The following is a 17,091-nucleotide window of genomic DNA, read 5'->3' as shown; positions in this document are numbered from 1 at the left end:
CTGCTTGTTGACTTTTTCACTTTAAATTCCACTTCTTGGTGTTGGTCTATAGGAAAACAACTGAATCCTACATATTAACTGTGTACCCTGCAACCTTGCTACAGTTGTCTCCCACTTCCAGGATATTATTTTATAGATTCTTTTGTTTTTTTACATAATCATGTCACTTCCAAACAAAGTTTTATATCCTTCCTCCCAATATCTACACTCTTTCCTTGCTTTTGTGCTGCGGTATTTAGGACTTCAAGTAAGCTGCTGAAAAGCGTCGTGGGTGGGGACTAGCCTGGCTTTGTCCTGATACAGTGGGAACACCCAGCTTGTCGCCACTCATTATTATGTTAGCTATATATTTTTGTAGATATAATTTATCAAGTTGATAAATTTTCCTTCTATTTGTAGTTTGAGTTTTTATCATAAGCGGGTGATGGAGTTTTTTCATATCTGTTTTCTACATCGAGTGACATAATCGTGTGACTTTTTTTCCTACTGATATGATAGATGACAATACCTGAATAGCTACTGCTCCACGAGCCCTGTGCACTGATATAAATCCAACCTGCTCAGAGTTTGTAATTCTTTTTGTACTTTAATATGTTTGATGTTAATATTTTGTTGAAGAGGTCTCTGCCATCTACATTTATAAGTTGATCTTTGTTTTCTTTAATATAGCTGTCAGGTTTGGGAGTTAGGTTGAGGGGTTAGGAAGTACTGCCTCTACTTCTGCCTTTTGAAAGAGACTACTGAGAATTGGTACAATTTCTTCTTTAAATGTTTTACAGTAAAACCATCTGGGAATGGTGCTTTGTTTGTTTGTTTTGAGATGTTTGTTAATCGATCAAACTTCTTTAATAGGCGTAGGCCCATTCAGATTGTGTACTTCCCGTGAGGCTTCTGGCGATTGTATCTTTCAAGAAATTGATCCATTTCATCCAAGTTACCAAACTTGTGGGGAATCCACAGTGATAACCTCTTTTATTTCTGATATAATGACTCATGTCATCTTTTCCTTATTTTAGTTAACCTGGTCAGAGGACCTAACAGTTTGTCTGCTAAGAATCATGTCTTGCTTCACTGAGTTCTCTACTGATCTCCTGCTTTTGTATTGATTTCTGCCCTAATTTTTATTTCTTCTGGTTGCTTTGGCATCAGTTTGCTCTCCTCCTTCTAGTTTCCTAAACTGGGAGCACACAGAATCGACTTTATATTTTGTCTTCCTTATGTATATGCTGATCTCTGTTTTTACTGAACCATATATATTTTATGTTATATTTTGTTAATATTTTTCTTTATGGGATTGGGGGTGTAGGTAACTTTTTAAAAATGTATGTCTAAATTTATACCTGCAATTATAACTATGGTCTGTTCCTTGAAGAGCCAGCTGGGTCTTGGTCGTTTTAATCCCTTCTGACAGTGGGTCTGGACCACTGGGCTCATGGTGGTCCCTGATCTTGGTGGAGCATGGCTCCATGTTCGTGGCTGCTTTCTGTTGGTCTGGGCTTGGTTCCTGTTTTTGTCTTCCATTTTTTTATGCCTTTGGTTGTCTTTAAAACAAAATCCCATTTATTTGCTATTTTGAAACTTCTAGTACAAAAAGGCCTGTGTTTTTCTTGTTCACTGTTGTCCCGGGGTTTTGTCGTTTAGACAGAAAAAGGTCTTCTCTGCCATCGCGATCCACACTTGATCCAGCTCTCCTTGGTGGGGAACTCGCTCTCGTACCTGCTGTGGGTCTCTGGAGCCCGCCGCCCCGGGCTCCGACCTCTGCTCCTGTGAACCTGCAGGGCATCTTGCTGTCCCATCTCTCGGGCTGCATTCCAGGGTTCCGGGAGCCTGTCCTGAACCGCCTGACCTCGGCAGGTGCCTCCGGGGGCCGCCCTAGGTGGTTTGCCGTCCACCTTCACCTTCACCTCACATACCACAGGCCTCTCCTGCGCACCAGGCTTCAACGTGTCTTCTTTCTGGCATCCTGGAGGTGAGTTCAGAGGCGAGCGCCGTCAGGAGACTCCGTCTATCAGCCTGCCATCTCCTCCTCAGGGCCTGCGCTCTTTCTCTTCATATCGCCCTCTTTTTCAGTGCGTCCCCCACCTGAGAGTCCTCCATGACCTCAGGGAACAAGATGTTCAAACCAGAATTTTCACCCAGCAGGAGACCATCTCAACCTTCATTCTTTGGGGGGATTATCAGTAACCCTCAGACTCACCTTTCCTGGTCATTTCTTCCTCAGAACACAATCTGAGTATGTCTCCTGATCTCACTGTCTTCCTGCCACTGCGCCGGGGGCCAGTTACAGAGCCGTCCAGCAAGGCCTACCTCTTCCCCAAAGGCACTGCTGAGGGGCACTCGGGGTCTCCTCTCAGCAGAACTCGCATCACACTGGGCGGCAGCCATGGGACGCCGTTTCTGGGGAGCCTGGCTCTCCTTTCCCCTCTGGGGTACTTCTGGACGCTGGGTGTCAGACTCGGGTCCTTTGTCCCCAAGCTGAGGGACTGCTTCTGCCGCTGAGTCTGGTTCACGTCAGTGGACTTGCACTCGCTTCTGACCTCAGATCATCTGGCTTCAAACCAACTGGACCTGATCTCTGGCGGTTTACCAGGAGGAGGGAGACTCTGGGAGCAGCCTGGTAGCCGTGCTTTCCCTGACCAAGTTCACCTCCCTGCAGTGCCTGGCTCAAGGTCTCGTCATCCCTCATGGCTTGGGGACTCTGCTCTCCCAGCACAGAGAGCCTTGCTCACCCTCCTCTGTGATGCCACCTTTGCCCTCAGGACGTGACAGAGCCCACCCTTGTGTCCAGCAGCAGACTGTCCTGGTCCGCTCCCGGCCAGGCCTTCACGCAGGCTGACGCCTAGGCCTTTCCTCGGTCCCCCCGGGTCTGTGCTGCAGGACACCCAGTGCCCCTTCCTGTTCTCACTGCCTGTCTCCAAGCAGGCTTCTGTGAGGTATGTCTCCACGGGGTGTCACAGAAGGGTCCCACCGTGTGGGCAATGGAAGGCAGAACCCAGGTCCCCCCTTCCCCCACGGTGTCCCTCTCTGGAATGTTCTCAGTTCTGTCAACACCAGCGGCAGGGACACTGGTTTTACTAGCTGGGTCACAGTGGTCAGCCTCTACGTGGACGTCTTGTTCCCCACACACTTCAGCCTGCTCAGAACCACGTCAGTCTGTCAATGTTCTCTTTCCAAAGCCAGCGTAGTCCAGAACTATGCTGTGTGACAGGACGTCAGAAATGCAGGCCTCCGGCTAGGTCCCGCGGGCAGTGCAGTGTCGTCAGAAAGGCTGGACACTGAGGGACAAGAAGGAAGGAAAACCGACTTCTTTTCCTGAATCTACCCCAGGAACAGGGAGGATCATAGATGGGACTATGGTACCAGGAACCCTGAGGAAGGCGGGCCGGGACCTGCACTCACGCGTCTGCATTACTGACCAGAAAACACTGTGTTCCCGAGAGTCCGAGTGCTAAGCCGCGGTCCTGGGACAGGGGCCCCTGTGGCCTTCTGTGGTTTTCACTGGGCACTTCGCATATTCCTCCTCCTTCCTTCCTTAGGTCTAAGTTGTACTTATATTTTCAACTCTCTGAAGTTGTTCCCTAGGTTTTCTAGTCTCCATTTTCAAACAATCCAGGTCTACTTTCAGACACACATGCCGATCCGCGGGTGACGAGAGCTACGGTGACCCCGTCCCTCCCTCTTGTCCCTTTCATCCCTGCTGCTGTGCCTTTCTCTTGGGTAAATACACATCAGCAAACTCACAGACCCTACAGACACATCGCGACCAGACCCGCTGTTGCTGGGATTATTCAACAAAATCTTAGATGCTAGGTCAATTAAGAACAAATAAAAAACCAGCAACGGAGCCACACACACACACAAGGAGAAAAGGATCTGGCATTCACTATCCCTGCTTCTACCCCCCACCCTTTTTTTTTAAGTATATCTGAGTTTCTGACCTATATCACTTTCTGTCTGAAGAACTTCTAACGTGTCTTGCAAGAGGGACCCACTGGCCACGCGTCCCCCGGTCTGTCCGAGAAGGTGCGTCTGCCTTCTTGTGAAGGGCGTGTCGGCGGTGCAGAGGGTTAGACGGGGGTTTTGTGTTTCCACTCCACTAATTTTGCTTACAAGTTTCTGGAAGTCAGAGGTAGTTATCTGTGCTCTTTATAGATAAGGGCTCCCTCCCTCCACCTCTCGCAGGACTTGGTCTGTGTCTGAGATTTCCTGTGTCTGACAAGACGGGCCTGGGTGTCGGTTCTTGGCATCTGACCTGCCTGGTGTCCTCCGCCCTCCTGGGCCTGCGGTTTGCCTGTGACATGGATTCTCGGCTGCTGTCCTTCCCCACCGTTTCTCCTGTCTTCCTCTCCCCTCCTCTTTCTGGTATTCCCATTAGGCACGTCACACACCCCGGGCTGTTCCAGGGCTCTGGGATACTGGGCCCTTCCCCGCCCCCCACCCCCCCATTGTCCGGTGGCTCCTCCTAAGCCTTTGTTCTCGGCTGAGTCTTTCCTCAGCTGTGTGCAGCTAGTCCCTAGCCGGTGAGGCGCATTTCATGAGTTCCTGTTTTGACCCCCGGCGCTTTCTTTCCTCCTGGGGTCCCCAGCCCTGCGTTCCCTGCCCGCGTGTTCTTGGGTGCCGCCTTTATCCATGAGAGTCATGGGCACATTAACCAGAGTCGTTTTAATCCCAGACTGATTATTCCTAACGTGTCTGTTCTGATGCTTGCTGTGTGTTTTGCCTTTTCGTGTGCCTGTGGTTATTAATGGGTCCTGTCCAGGACGTACTGGGTAAAAAGAGCTGCTGCTAGGAGGCCTTCAGGACACAGGGACAAGGGGTGGGTGACAGGAAGCACTCTAGTCCTAGGTGTGGGCTCCTGCATGAACTCCCCGGTGTCCCTCCAGTGCTCTCCCGGCTCCAAGGGGGCACCGGATGGCTAGCCTGAGCTGCACTTGGGGTCCCCCTTCTCCACACGGAAGCTGCCTTGGCCCGAGGTGGATGCTACACTGGCCACTCGCTTGGGTGCTGGGAATCTGCAGCAGGCTGGGCTCTGGGTAGCTAATCTTCCCCGAAGGTGGGCCTCTTTAGAAGAGAGCACTACACTGATTTCAGGATGGCTCCTTTCCTCTTCCCCGCTGGAAGCTACAAGGGAATTTTTCTCCCATGTTTACGGAAAGGACCTGGTCAAGATCCTAGCGGTAATAACTCATGAGAGTTTGGATTCCCCACATCCCTCCCCCCCAAAATATCCTGGGTCCCCCCAGAGTTTTAAACCCTCAGACTTGTCCCCACCTCGCCTCCAGCAATTCAGCTGCAGCCTGCAGGACTCTGTTCCAAACCCAGGATTCTCTGTATCCACCGTCCCCCACCCCCCGCCGCCCGCTGCCGGGTTTGGGGGTCAATGGTTTTCCCTGTGACTTCACTTGTTAGAGAAAGATTGATGTGATTTTTTAATTTATTTTTATGTGGTGCTGAGGATTGAACCCAGTGCCTCGCACATGCCAGGTGAGCGCTCTACCACTAAGCCACGGCCTCAGCCCCAAAGAGTTGACATTTGACGGGAGCAACAGAGAACACCCTGAATCCAAAGCAATCTCGTCTGAACTTGTGCCATCACAGGCTCGGCACACCCACCAGCTCAGATCCCATACAGCTCTCATCCCCTTGAGTGTTTCTGGCCTCACGTGCATCTTTATGCAGAACGTCCAATCCCTAGACATGATCCTTGTTCTCGTCCCATCTTCCACGTGACTCAGGGAACAGAGGAGCTGTGAACTGAAAATACAACCGTGCAGTCTTTCACTTTTACCTCTGGAGTCACCCACTCTGGAGCTTGGTAATCTGTGTGTGGTTTCAGGTTACCTTCTAGAGTCTTCTCATTCCAGCCTGAAGGACTCTTCAGGGCTTCTGTAGAGCAAGTCTACTACAATGACTTCCCAGAGCTTCCCTTCATTTGGAAAGGTCTAGGTTTTAAGTTCCTCCTTCACGTGGGAAGAATACTTTGCTAGGTATAAAATTCTTGGTTGACCCATTATTTTCTTCTCTCCGTCCTTAAAAACAATGTGGTCCTGCCTGCTTTGGGCCTTTGTGCCTGCTGGTGAGACCCAGACTTCACTCCCGCTGAGAGTCCCCGCAGGACGGCCACGTCTCCGCCCCTCGCCCCACTGGGCCGCGCCTCTCCCAACCCCCTCTGTGTCTTTGCGAAGAGCTCTCCTGGGTCCTTCTTGGAGTCGGCCCCTGTGCCTGCGCCTGGGCTCAGGACTCCCATCGACTCTGGGCCGCGGCAGCTGCTGTCCCTTCCTTCTCATCCCTCGGATCCCAGGTCCCTGGCCTCTGCTGGGCTCAGACCCGCTCGTCCCGCGCCCTCTCCAGGGCCAGGTCCTGCTTCACCCTCTCTCCTGGGTCTCATCTTGCTGACGCTCCCTGTTCTCCTGGTCTCCCTCTAGTCTCCTCCAGGCTCTGGCCATATTTTAGATGGTTTATCTAGAGTCTTTGTCGAGTTTAAAGTTCAATGTCTGTTTCCGCAGGGACGGTTTCTTCTCCCCCCCAAAAACTCTTTGTGTCTGTCTCTCTGCCTTCTCCGTGACTCTGTTTGAAACTGGACATTCTAACTGTGGTCCGTGGCAACTCTGGACACTCGGTCCTTTCCTACCTCAGAACCAGCTTTGCGCTGTCCTGAGCCGTAGGGTCTGTCTGGCGACTTCTGGACTATATTTGGGAGTCTGTGTTCTTATAATGACGACGGAGACTTTCTCTAGTGCCAGGATCAGAGACGGGAGAGAGAGGGACACCAGGTCTTCCTGCTCCCACAGCCGACTGCGCGGGGCTCCTTCACCAGGAGCTGCTCCAGCCTGTCCTAGCTTTCACTTCCGGTGACGGTGGGCAGCGCGGCGGCCGCGGGTCGGCTTCCTCTGCAGGCGTCCATCCTGGGCAGCAGTGGCTTTACATGGGCACTTAGGATGGCCCCATCCCTCTGACAAGCTCTGAGACTGTGCTCCCAGGCTACTGGGGGTCTGCTGGGGGTCTGCTGGGGTTCTCGAGCGCCGGTCTTTCCCCAGGTGGCTGTGCCGGCCGACTCTGTCACCTCCGTTCCTAAGTTACGTCCAGTGTTTTCTGCCCTGAACGAGTCCCCTGGTCAGGCAGCCCCCCAACAACAGAGTTCTTTAAAGCCAGATCTGCTCTGCTCCGCTGGAAATGGGGACCGGGACCACGTCAGAACACGGGCTGCCGGCTTCAGGGGCGCTGCGAGGCCGGGCAAGGAGGGCGCCACCGTGCTCGCTACCATTTTTAAGTCGCTCTCTCTGCTCTTGGCCCGATGTTCACTTGGGTGCCGCAAACCGCTGCCGGCTTTCGAGGGTGCTGCCGGCGGGTGGTCTCTGTGAAGGAGGCGTCTGCTGTTCTTACGAGGGTCCTCTCACCATCCTCGTCATTCCCCAGGGCGCTGCAGCCTCCTCTGACTCCCCCGTCCTGCCAGGGAAGGGGCCAGAGGGCTGCTGGGACCGGCTCGTCTCTCTCGCTGTCCCGTCTCCCAGCAGTGCTGAGGGCTGGGCCGGGGTTCCACGTCACTTGTGTGGGTTCTGTGCTCTCCCAGGGGGACAGTGGAGCCCCACGCTCTGGCTTCCCACCTGCTCAGCCTTTTCCTCGGTCTCCTGTCAACGCGCGGCAGGTCCTGTCAGCCAGGAGGTGCCCACTCCCAGCCTCTCCAGCCCCCTCCCCGTGGACGCCCCTCTCTGCCCCTGGGCGGTGGCCCTTGCCTCTCTGCTCACCTCCCAGTCCCCGCACGTGTCCTTGGGTGCCTCAGCACGCGGTGCCTGGGGACTTTGGGCAGTATCTTGCTGCTTCCTCCTGAATGCTCCAGAGCCCCCCCACCCACCCACTGTCCTGAGTCGGTTTGGGGAGCACAGAGCTTCATCAGGAATGCTCGTGCCAGCCACTCCCTGAGAAAGAGCGCCACAGTGGGCACTCCTGAGTTCCAACGGTGACAGAAGGGCTGGGCACTTATTGCCACTGAAGCCGGCACAGGGTGGGGGTTCACTTTCCACCCTTTGTGGCCTGGTTTGCATCGGGAAGCCCTCGCTGTGCGGAGGATGTGAAGGCTGAGGGTAGCAGGGCCTGAGGACACTTGCCACCAGTGTTCCAGAGCCGGGATCATGTGTCTCCCCCGTGTCCTCAGTGCACACCTGGGCCCAGCCTCTGGGGCTTGCCAAGCAGCGACCCCAGTCGGTCTGTTTCCACAGCCGTGTGCCCTCTGCCCAGGGGCACAGTGTCCTGGGTGAGCCTCATTCTGATTTCCTCGTGTCTTCTGATGACTGGGAGTTCCTCCAGGATGGACCAGTTTGATTCTGGGCCTACTGGTCCCAGGAGCCCTGAGACAAGGAACACGGGGTCACACCATTCCCAGCACTGGTGCTCAGGCTGAGGGGTCCTGGCGGAAAGGCCCCTCCTGCACATGTTCCTGTTCAGACAGCAGGGCTGGGGAGCCAAGCTGAGCTGATTGCTTTTGACATCAGTTGTTAACATAATTTTGACGTTAAGCCTCCCCCCGCTCTGGGGTGACTCTGACTCTGTCCAGGCTCTGGCTCGAGGAGCCTTGGGGAGCCTCTGGGGCCCCAGAGCTGGCCTGGCTGGAGGCAGCCTGGGAAGGGACCTGTGTTTCTCAAGCCCACGCCCTCGGGGCCTGGGGGTGGGGCCCAGCAGATGTCTGGGTTTGGTAGCCAGGGCCTGGAGCCGGATGCCGAGATGAGGCCTGCAACTCATTTCCCCATTAAACATTCTGAGAACATCTGCACCGCCTTCCAAGGCTTCTCCCGCACTAATTGCCTTGATTATTGTGTGAAGTTAAGAACTGGCACATTTCCGCGATGCTGGATGAAGGTGAAAAGATCGCTCTTAATTAGATTAAAAACATTTTTTTCTTCCTGTGTAATTTTGCCTTAAAAATCAAGGCCACTTTTTTGTTTTCTTCATCCAAAGACCTCCAGAAACTTTCCTCCCCACTCTCCAGAGGTTTCTGGGGAATGTCCTGTGAGCTCAGCTCTTGGAGAAGATAGTGCTCGGCCCAGATTCCATTGTCTATTAAAGTTTCCTGGGGCTGCCTTGCTGCCCGGAGCCTTCCCTGAAACGTGTCTTGGGAGACCTGGACAGTGACTTCCTGCAGCACGGACACGCGGGCGGTGGATTCAGTGGTGTGGGCGGCCGGGTCCTCGTGCCATCTCCCTGGCTCGCTCAGGGCTGACTGTCCCCCTCGGCACCCCCCTATTCAGAGCCCACTGGGGACTCAAAGAGCCATTTCCATTCACTCGGAGACCTGTGGGTGCGAGGCTGGTGACCCAATTGTGAGGGGTCACTTGGGGGAGCAGGGCCCCCAGTAACTAAACTCTGGGGTTGAACAAAGCCCAGTGTGCTTCCTGGGATTTCCCGGGTCATCCTGGACCCTGTCGGCTCCGAAGGACCAGAGGGGTAGGCTTAGCGCTACAGCACCAGATGTGGGCCTCTGCCTGGGAGCCCCTTCCCCAGGGCCCTCTGGCTCACGAGTGCTGGGACGGGCCTCGGCCTACTCCTTTCCTTCGCGACCTGGGCCTCCGAGGCCCGGCAGGGGCTGTCCAGAGACATTCAGCTCTTCTGTAACCTTGACTCACACTTCAACCCCAAGTTTGTCCCAGGCACTTGGTAACAAATGACAGAACCCCAACTCAAAACTAGCTTGAGGACAAAAGGGACATATTTTGGCTCACACATCTGGGCCCAGCTGCTCCACACAGCGGGACCCCGGGGACTGATGACCTTGCCCTCTTCCCATTCCACCCTGTCCCCACTGCACACTCTTCTCTGTCTACTGGCCCCACGACGCAGCTGTGTCCTTGTGCAGCTCCCTCCAAGGGGGGCAAGGTGGACACCAGCTTGGGTCGGCAAGCACAGCTCAGAGGCCTTCTCCTCCCCGACATGTCCTGCTAGAACCCGAGCGAGGTTTCCACTGCCCCAACCAGGGTACGGACCACCTCGATGTGCAGCTCTGCCTCTGCTGGCCAAGGCTTGGTCACCAAGCCCACCTTGGCGATGGCCGGGGGCGCAGAACCCTGCACACTAGGAGCGGGAGAGGAGGAGCCCCAGGGAAGATTCGAGAAGCTGTTTCCAGAAGCCAGGGCTGGCTGCTGGGCAGGCAAAAACAACAGGTGTCCACTTCAACAAGGTATTTCCCAGGCGGAACCGGCGGCCAGCTGTGGACATACATCTCACCCACCCTTGCCCGCTCCTGGCAGCTGCTGTGGGAATGGCCTTTACACTCTCTGTCCACGTCCCTTACTGCTCGCCTCTGAGCGGAGACACAGGTGGTGGCGGGGCTGCTCTGGCTCAGGGTCTGAGTCGGGCCCCGGCAGCTGGCACAGGCTGTGGGGCTGCGGCTCAGCGACGTCACGCAGGGCCTGGCTGCAGCTGTCCGGATGCCCTAGGGAGGGCCTGTCCCTCATGGTGCAGGATCTACAGGGCTTTGGGAATCAACCAAGAAGGGGAGCTTTCTCGAGGGGCCAGGGAAGGGGCCTCTTTTGGGGAGGACGGAGGCAGCTTGTTGATCCCCGTGGGGTGAGCTGGCTCAGGGAACTGGCCTGTGCCAGGCACTGGAGGGACGTGGAAGAGGCGCCAGGCCAGGTTCCTGTGCCAAGGGCCAGGCACACATAAGCCCCACAGCCATCCAGGGGAGGGGGCAATCTCCGGAGCCCTGGAAAGCCTGTGGGGGAAGAGGGCTTGGGTTACACCTGAGAGATTAAGCAGGATTTCAGTCACTCAGGAGGAGGAGGGCAGGGGTGAGCAGCTGGGTGAAGCTACTGGGAAGGGCCCAGCAAGAGACCAGCAAGCCCCAACAGCGGGCAGCAGGGCCTTAGGGCACGTCAGCCTTCTGCTGGCCTCTGCCGAGCAGGGTGGGGCTGGGAGCACAACGTGGAAGAAGTGAGGCCAGATGCTGCTGGGATCAGACCTCGGACAGCTTCATGGCCGAGTCCTGTGAGCGAGCCACGTGGGCAGCTTGAGGCAGGAGGGAAGAAAGATGCTCTAGTGTGTGGTGCCTGTGAGCAGGCTCGGACGAGAAGATGTCCACCCCTGTGTGTCTGACTTGTGAAATGTCCTCACTGCAGGATGGAGGGAGGGAGAGTGCCCGGAGTCCCTGCCCAAAGACAGTGCGGCTGGCGCTGTGACATTTCCTTCCAGTCTTTTTTCTGTGCTCATATTTTCTCTCAGTAAAATGCAGGGCACCCCACTAAGCAGGCCCACTAGCTGAGGGGAGAGTGCTGAGCCTGGTTCCGGTTCTCCTGAGAGGGTGAGGCTTGGCAGCTGGCAGGCCCAGCTGGGCCAGTGGCCACGCCTGGGCTGCACCGCCATCCCAGACCTCCCATTTTCCTAGAAAACAAAATTGTTTTGTTCTGCCCTAAAAACTTAGGCCCAGATTCTGGCCTCGACAAGGCGCAGGCAGCCAAGGAATGAAAGCATCAAAACTGGGACTGTCTTAGGAAAGTGTGACTTCACTGTCACCGGGAGCGGTGCTCTTCCCAGAGCCAGGCACTCTGGCTGGTCCTGCAGGGAGCACCTGGCATGCTCCGGTGCCCCTGAGGGTCTGGGTGTCCAGATGTGCTGCCCGGCCACATTCACATGGCTCGGCTGTCTCTGTGAGAGGCTGGCCGTGGGCTCCTCAGAGGTGGGGTGACCAGCGGGGCCTCTTGGGCACAGCGCTGCACCCGAGCCCTTGCCCCAGGTGGCAGCACTGGTGGGGGCCAAGCTCCTGCCTAGAGTCTGCTCTGGCTGTGTATGCAGGTCGGAGTGGGGGGAGGTGGCGGTCCGGACACTGCTCCCCATGAAGGAGGTACACACCCCACCGACCACACACACACACACACACACACACACACACGCCTGGCAGGCAGGAGCCTCTCCTTTTGATTTCGAGAACAACCCTGCGGTGCCCCTCTCCCTGACCCTCCTGCAGGGGCCCCTTGTGCCGTTCCCAGGATTAAACCTAAGAGCGCGCATTCCTCGCTGGCAGGTGCGGGCCCCACCCGCTCCGCAGCCAACCCATGTGCACATTTGAGTTTCCTAAACCCAGGGCTGGGCCCTGCTCAGGAGCTGAGAGGCTCACCCTTGGCCCTCGGGCTGCAGGGACGGCACTCCTTGTCCTGGTGTTGGGACCGCGGTCCCCCAGCCTCCACTCGGCCCCTCCCTGCCCTGAATAGAGTGATGCAGACCTTGAAATATGCACTTGTGTTCTTTTTCTTTCTTTTTTTCCAAAAGAACATTGGAATCCTGGATGAAGTTTTAGTCCCGTCACTTGACAACTGTATAATATAACGCAGGGTCCTTGAATCTCAGCCCCGAGTCTCTGGATGGGGGTGGGAACAGGCTCCCGCCAGGCCCCAGACCTGCAGGCCCTGAGTGCGCGCACATTCCTTGAGGCTTACCGGTCCTTCCCTGGTCTCTCTGAGGATGTCCTGGGCACGGAGCCTTTCACTCGGAGCCCTTTCCCGGCTGTGACTAAGTAATGTCTCTTCAGTTTCCTGCTGGAAGCCTGCCGCTGGCCCCCACAGGCCAGGAGCTCCTGCGTTTATTTACATTTCCCTGATTGCTATTCAGGCACGACACCTTTCCACATGCTCTCAGCCTCCTGCTTGGACTCCTCTTTTCTGATGTGCTATTTTTTTGGTCTGTTACCATCTTTTATTAGGTCATTCGTATTTTTCTTATTAATTTGCAGGAGTTCTTTGCATTTTGTAGGTATGCTTTTGTGGTAGCCTTTCTTTAAGATACACTTGGACGATCAGCTCTTACTGATAACACAGTCAAATTAATTGCTCTTGCTGTTTAAAAAAAGGAAAAAAAAAAGGTCCTTCCTAGCCCTGAGGTCAGGAAGATGATGTCCTACATCCAATCATACAGGCTTTATGGCCGCACTCTTCATATTAGGTCTCAATCCCCTGGCCAATTGTGCCTTCTTGGTGTATGGCAAATTAAGGGTCCAACGTGGCATCTCCCTGTGCACTCAGCCAGCTGCCCCGGCCATCTGACTGCAACGTCGATCTCCCTCCCTGGCCCCCCGTGCCACCCTGACAGCACCCAGCAGTCCTTCCCGATGCTCAGTCCTGCCCTGTGGCCTGTCCTTCTGCCCTGCATCCATGGTGCAGTTGTGATCACCACTGCTTTGGGGGAAGTACTGAAGTTGGGTAAAACACAAGTTCCTTGCCTTGTTCTTTAGGGTGTGTGTGTGTGTGTGTTACCAGGGATTGAACTCAGGGGCACTAGACCACTGAGCCACATCCCAGCCCTATTTTGTGTTTTATTAGAGACAGGGTCTCACTGAATTGCTCAGGGCCCCACCATTGCTGAGGCTGGCTTTGAACTTGTGGTCCTCTTGTCTCAGCCTCCCCAGCTGCTGGGATTACAGGGTTACTGCCCTGTTCTTGAAGAGCTTTGCCAATTCTTGGCATTTTAGAATTACAAGATCTTGGAATCAGCTTGCCATGGTGCTCACACACAACCCTTGGGACTGTTGGGGGTTTTGTTTTGGGGATTTAGAGAGAGAGATCAGCTCTAAGGAGAATCTCCCAGCCTCAAGGTCCCAGCAGTGAAATGAAGGCACAGTGCCCCCCTCACGGTCCATCCTGTGCGTCTCTCAGAAGCGCTCACGTTTCTCCACATTTCTCCCATATCTTTGGGTACTTAAGATCCATTGGTACTACTGTACGTTGGTTGTTTATTCACTCTATTTATTTACGTGTGTGTGTGTATAAAGATGTTAAATCTTTTTCATTTACATGAGAGGCAAAAGGTGCTAGAGCTACCATATCCCTTTCATCAGCTCGCCTTAGCATCTCCCATGGCCACGGTGCACTGGCCAAACCAAGAAACCAGTCCTGCACCCCCACTGAGCCGCAGCTCAGTGCCTCTCTAGCTTGAACCCTGACGTCTGAGCCAGGACCGTCACCACCTGTGTTCCGAGGCTCCCTGGTCTCCCGGATCTGTGAGGGCCCCCCAGCTTCTCACGCCCTTGACACGGGGGAACACCAGTCCAGGGCAGTGATGCCCGGGTGGGTTTGCCCGGTGCTGTCTCGGGATTGGCCTGGGTTCTGGGTTTGAAGAAGGACACCCCTGAGGCCACTGGACCTTTCTCCCTGGGTCGCGTCAGCGTGGGGTATCGCTGCTGCTCCTGACCTGTGGCTAGGGCAGTGTGGGCCAGGTCCTTCGTGGGACTAGGCCATCTCCCCTTTCCACCCGGTCCAGCCCCTGCAGCTGTCGCCTCAGGAGAGCACACAGAACCTTGGTGGGTGCCAAGCATATCTGGGGAGACACCTTGAGGTTTGACCTACAATCTCCACATTCACCTGTGGATCTTTCCTACAGCCAACGTCACCGCGGGCGTCTCTCTCCTTCATTCCTTTTAAACTAATTCTCTGAAATTCCCCTCTAAGCAGGGTCTGTCTGTCTTCCGGCTGTTCAGGGGTCCGTCCGCCTGGACTCAAGAACATGTTTTTGAGTCCTGATCCCACACTGTTGCTTGTTGCCCACCTCCTCCTGGCTTCAGCCACCCCCTGGCACACGTGTCCTGTGGACAGGCTCTGTCCTTTTGGGGTTACTCCTCCTGAGCATCTCCTTTCTTTCCAGGGTCCCCCTCGTTTCCCCTGTGCCCGCCTAGAATTGCCCACTCCTCCTGGCTCCCTCACTGGAGGACTGACAGTGTCTAGAGACCACGACCCGGGCACTGGGTGTGCCCGTCACCACAAGGGCATCACTGCTCCGGCCTCCTCACGGAGAGAGAGAGAAAGCACACGCCTGTGCGTGACCTGGGCACACACACACCCACACTTCTGCATCCATCCCGTGTCTTTGGGAAGCTGACTCGCAGCTCACACTGCCGTGGCTGACCTCTACCCCGTGCCCAGCCCTGGCTCCTGTTATCTAGTATGTTTACTGTTTGTACAACCCTAATGTACGTTTCCGGTGCACTGAGCTACGTGTCTGGGACAGGGACCACCAGGTCATGCGGGCTGTGCAGGCTCACGGGAAACTGCTGGACCCTCTGCAGGTGGCTGGCTGCCTTGCACTTGGCCAGCACAGAGGCCCTCGTGAGTGCTCACAATGGCCAGGTGGTGGGTGTTCCTTTGGGCTTCAGCATTCTTTTAAAGCTGTGGCGGACCTCACTGTGGTTTGAATTTGCATCTCCACAATGACTCCTGAGGTGGAGCAAGCATCTTTTTTATGTGCTTTTATATTGATTGTTTGCTTTATTCCTGCTGAACTATAAGCATCCCTATGTCCTCTGGCACTCGTCCTTGACTCAGGAAAGCGATGTGCCCATATTTTCTCCAAGACCAGAACAGTGTCTTTCACAGCGCACAACCTTTGTTTGTGGTAAATTCCAATTTTTTGATTCTTTTTCTCTTACGGGTTGGACTTTTGGTGTAGAGTTTGAAAACTCGTTGTCGAGTTCCCACAGATTTTCTCCTGTTCCCTTCAAAAGCATCTTCTAGTTCTGAGTTTCATGTTGGACTCATTCTTCAGGTCGTATGTAGTACCTTTTAACTTCTCACATGAGGATGACCACCACGTGGTGGAATTCACACTGTAGTAACACACGGTCGACTGTGGTTAGGAATGAACTTAAAAGGCAGCTGTACTAGTTAGCTACGAGGACATCTTCGTTTTTCATAAAGCCAAAGACATATCATCATAAAAAAAACAAAAACCTTTTCTATGATAACACATTGAGGTCCAAAAGCCCCAGAGGGGACTGAGAAAGTGCCTGTCCCTCCTGTGTCAGAGGGTTTCCTCCAATGTAGACATTTCCTAAAAAGGGAGACGCAGAGATGAGCGAAGGACAGGAACAGGCAGTTCTGAGAGGAGCCTGCAGCCACCAGGCCCAGAAAGGCACCTGGCACCTGGGCCTCGCCCTCTGGGTGGGCCTCACCAAGGGCACTGACAGCCGTCGTGGACAAGGGGAAATGGGGAGGCGTCGGGTGCCACCAGCAACACTGACTGAAACACACTCTCCTCCCCCACTCCCCCACCCCCACGTGACAGCTTCTGAGAATGAAGGGGGTTGTCACTGTCCGCAGGAGGGGCCTAGATCTACGAGGTCAGGGCACCCCACACACGGAGTGGGCGCGCTCACGCCGTAGGTCTAGGCCGGGGAGTTGTAGGGTCCATGTCCACGCCCCTGGAGAAACATAAGAGGAGCGTGGGGGCACAGTGGCAGGGACAGAGACGGGCCCAGAGCAGCGCCCCTGCAGGTGCTGCTGTAATGAGCAGAGCGGTGGCAGCTTGGGATCCAGCCAGCGGTTCACACGGGGACCGCTGGGGGAAGCCCCTGGAAACCTCTGAACTGCCCCAGCTCTCGGGTGCACTCACGTCTTTTGCAATAAAATCTTAAGAAAGGGTAGGCTGAGCCCAAGCACTGACCAGTTCAGAGGCTGCCGCACACGGTGACCGGAGCAGGGCTCTGCGCACCCACATCACCCTCCAGTTCCTGGCCTGTGGCCGTGGGCATCCGGCCTCACTAGACCTGTGCCTGTCCTTTATCCGGACCCACCCGGCGGGTGTCAGGCTGGGGAGAGGCCCGGAACTCTTGGGCTCAGCCCCACACTGAGAAGTCACTGGCCATTACCATCCTGGGGCACTGAGGTCACCCGCTCGCCCCCACCTCTCCCCAGCACAAGACTGATGGTTGAGGTTCCTGAGCGCCAGGGCCCAGGAGCTCACAGGTCTCTGCCCCGCAGCGAGGTGGGGTGGCCACTCGAGCTCAGCCTGTCTGGGGAGGCCTAATGGTGCCCGTGTACCTTCTCCACAGTGAGGAAGAGCCCCACGCTGCTGGAGGTGAGCCCGGCCCACTTCCTGAGAACCAGCAGCTTTGCCGAGGACCTGGACCTGGAAGGGGAGACACTGCTGGCCCCCATCACCCACGTGTCACAGTGAGTGCCCACTCGCCCAAGTCTGGGCCAGAGGGGCTGGGCTCAGAGGGGCACCTCGGCTCAGGGGGAGACATGCTGGCCTGCCAGCACGCAGCACCCTCCCCACCCTCGAAAGCCGAGGGCCACTGCTGCCAGGAGGGCAGGGACAGTCCACTGCATCGGGGACGCCACA

General features: G+C 55.5%; 1 protein-coding gene across 3 annotated transcripts in view; it reads left to right on the top strand.

The window, feature by feature from the left end:
- The window catches only part of Kcnq1 (potassium voltage-gated channel subfamily Q member 1), a 292,310-nt gene that overhangs the window by 127,099 nt on the left and 148,120 nt on the right, over positions 1-17,091 (top strand). For all 3 annotated transcript variants that reach the window (XM_076844874.2, XM_076844873.2, XM_076844872.2), the window contains one exon: positions 16,799-16,919. In XM_076844874.2, coding sequence (XP_076700989.2) covers positions 16,799-16,919 — 121 coding nt within the window. The remainder of the gene's footprint in view (positions 1-16,798; positions 16,920-17,091) is intronic.

The sequence above is a fragment of the Callospermophilus lateralis genome, chromosome 2, assembly GCF_048772815.1.
Source record: "Callospermophilus lateralis isolate mCalLat2 chromosome 2, mCalLat2.hap1, whole genome shotgun sequence".
NCBI classification, from domain to species: Eukaryota; Metazoa; Chordata; class Mammalia; order Rodentia; family Sciuridae; genus Callospermophilus; species Callospermophilus lateralis.
The sequence above is the reverse complement of the archived record's forward strand: the minus strand, read 5'-3'. Positions and strand labels throughout refer to the sequence as shown.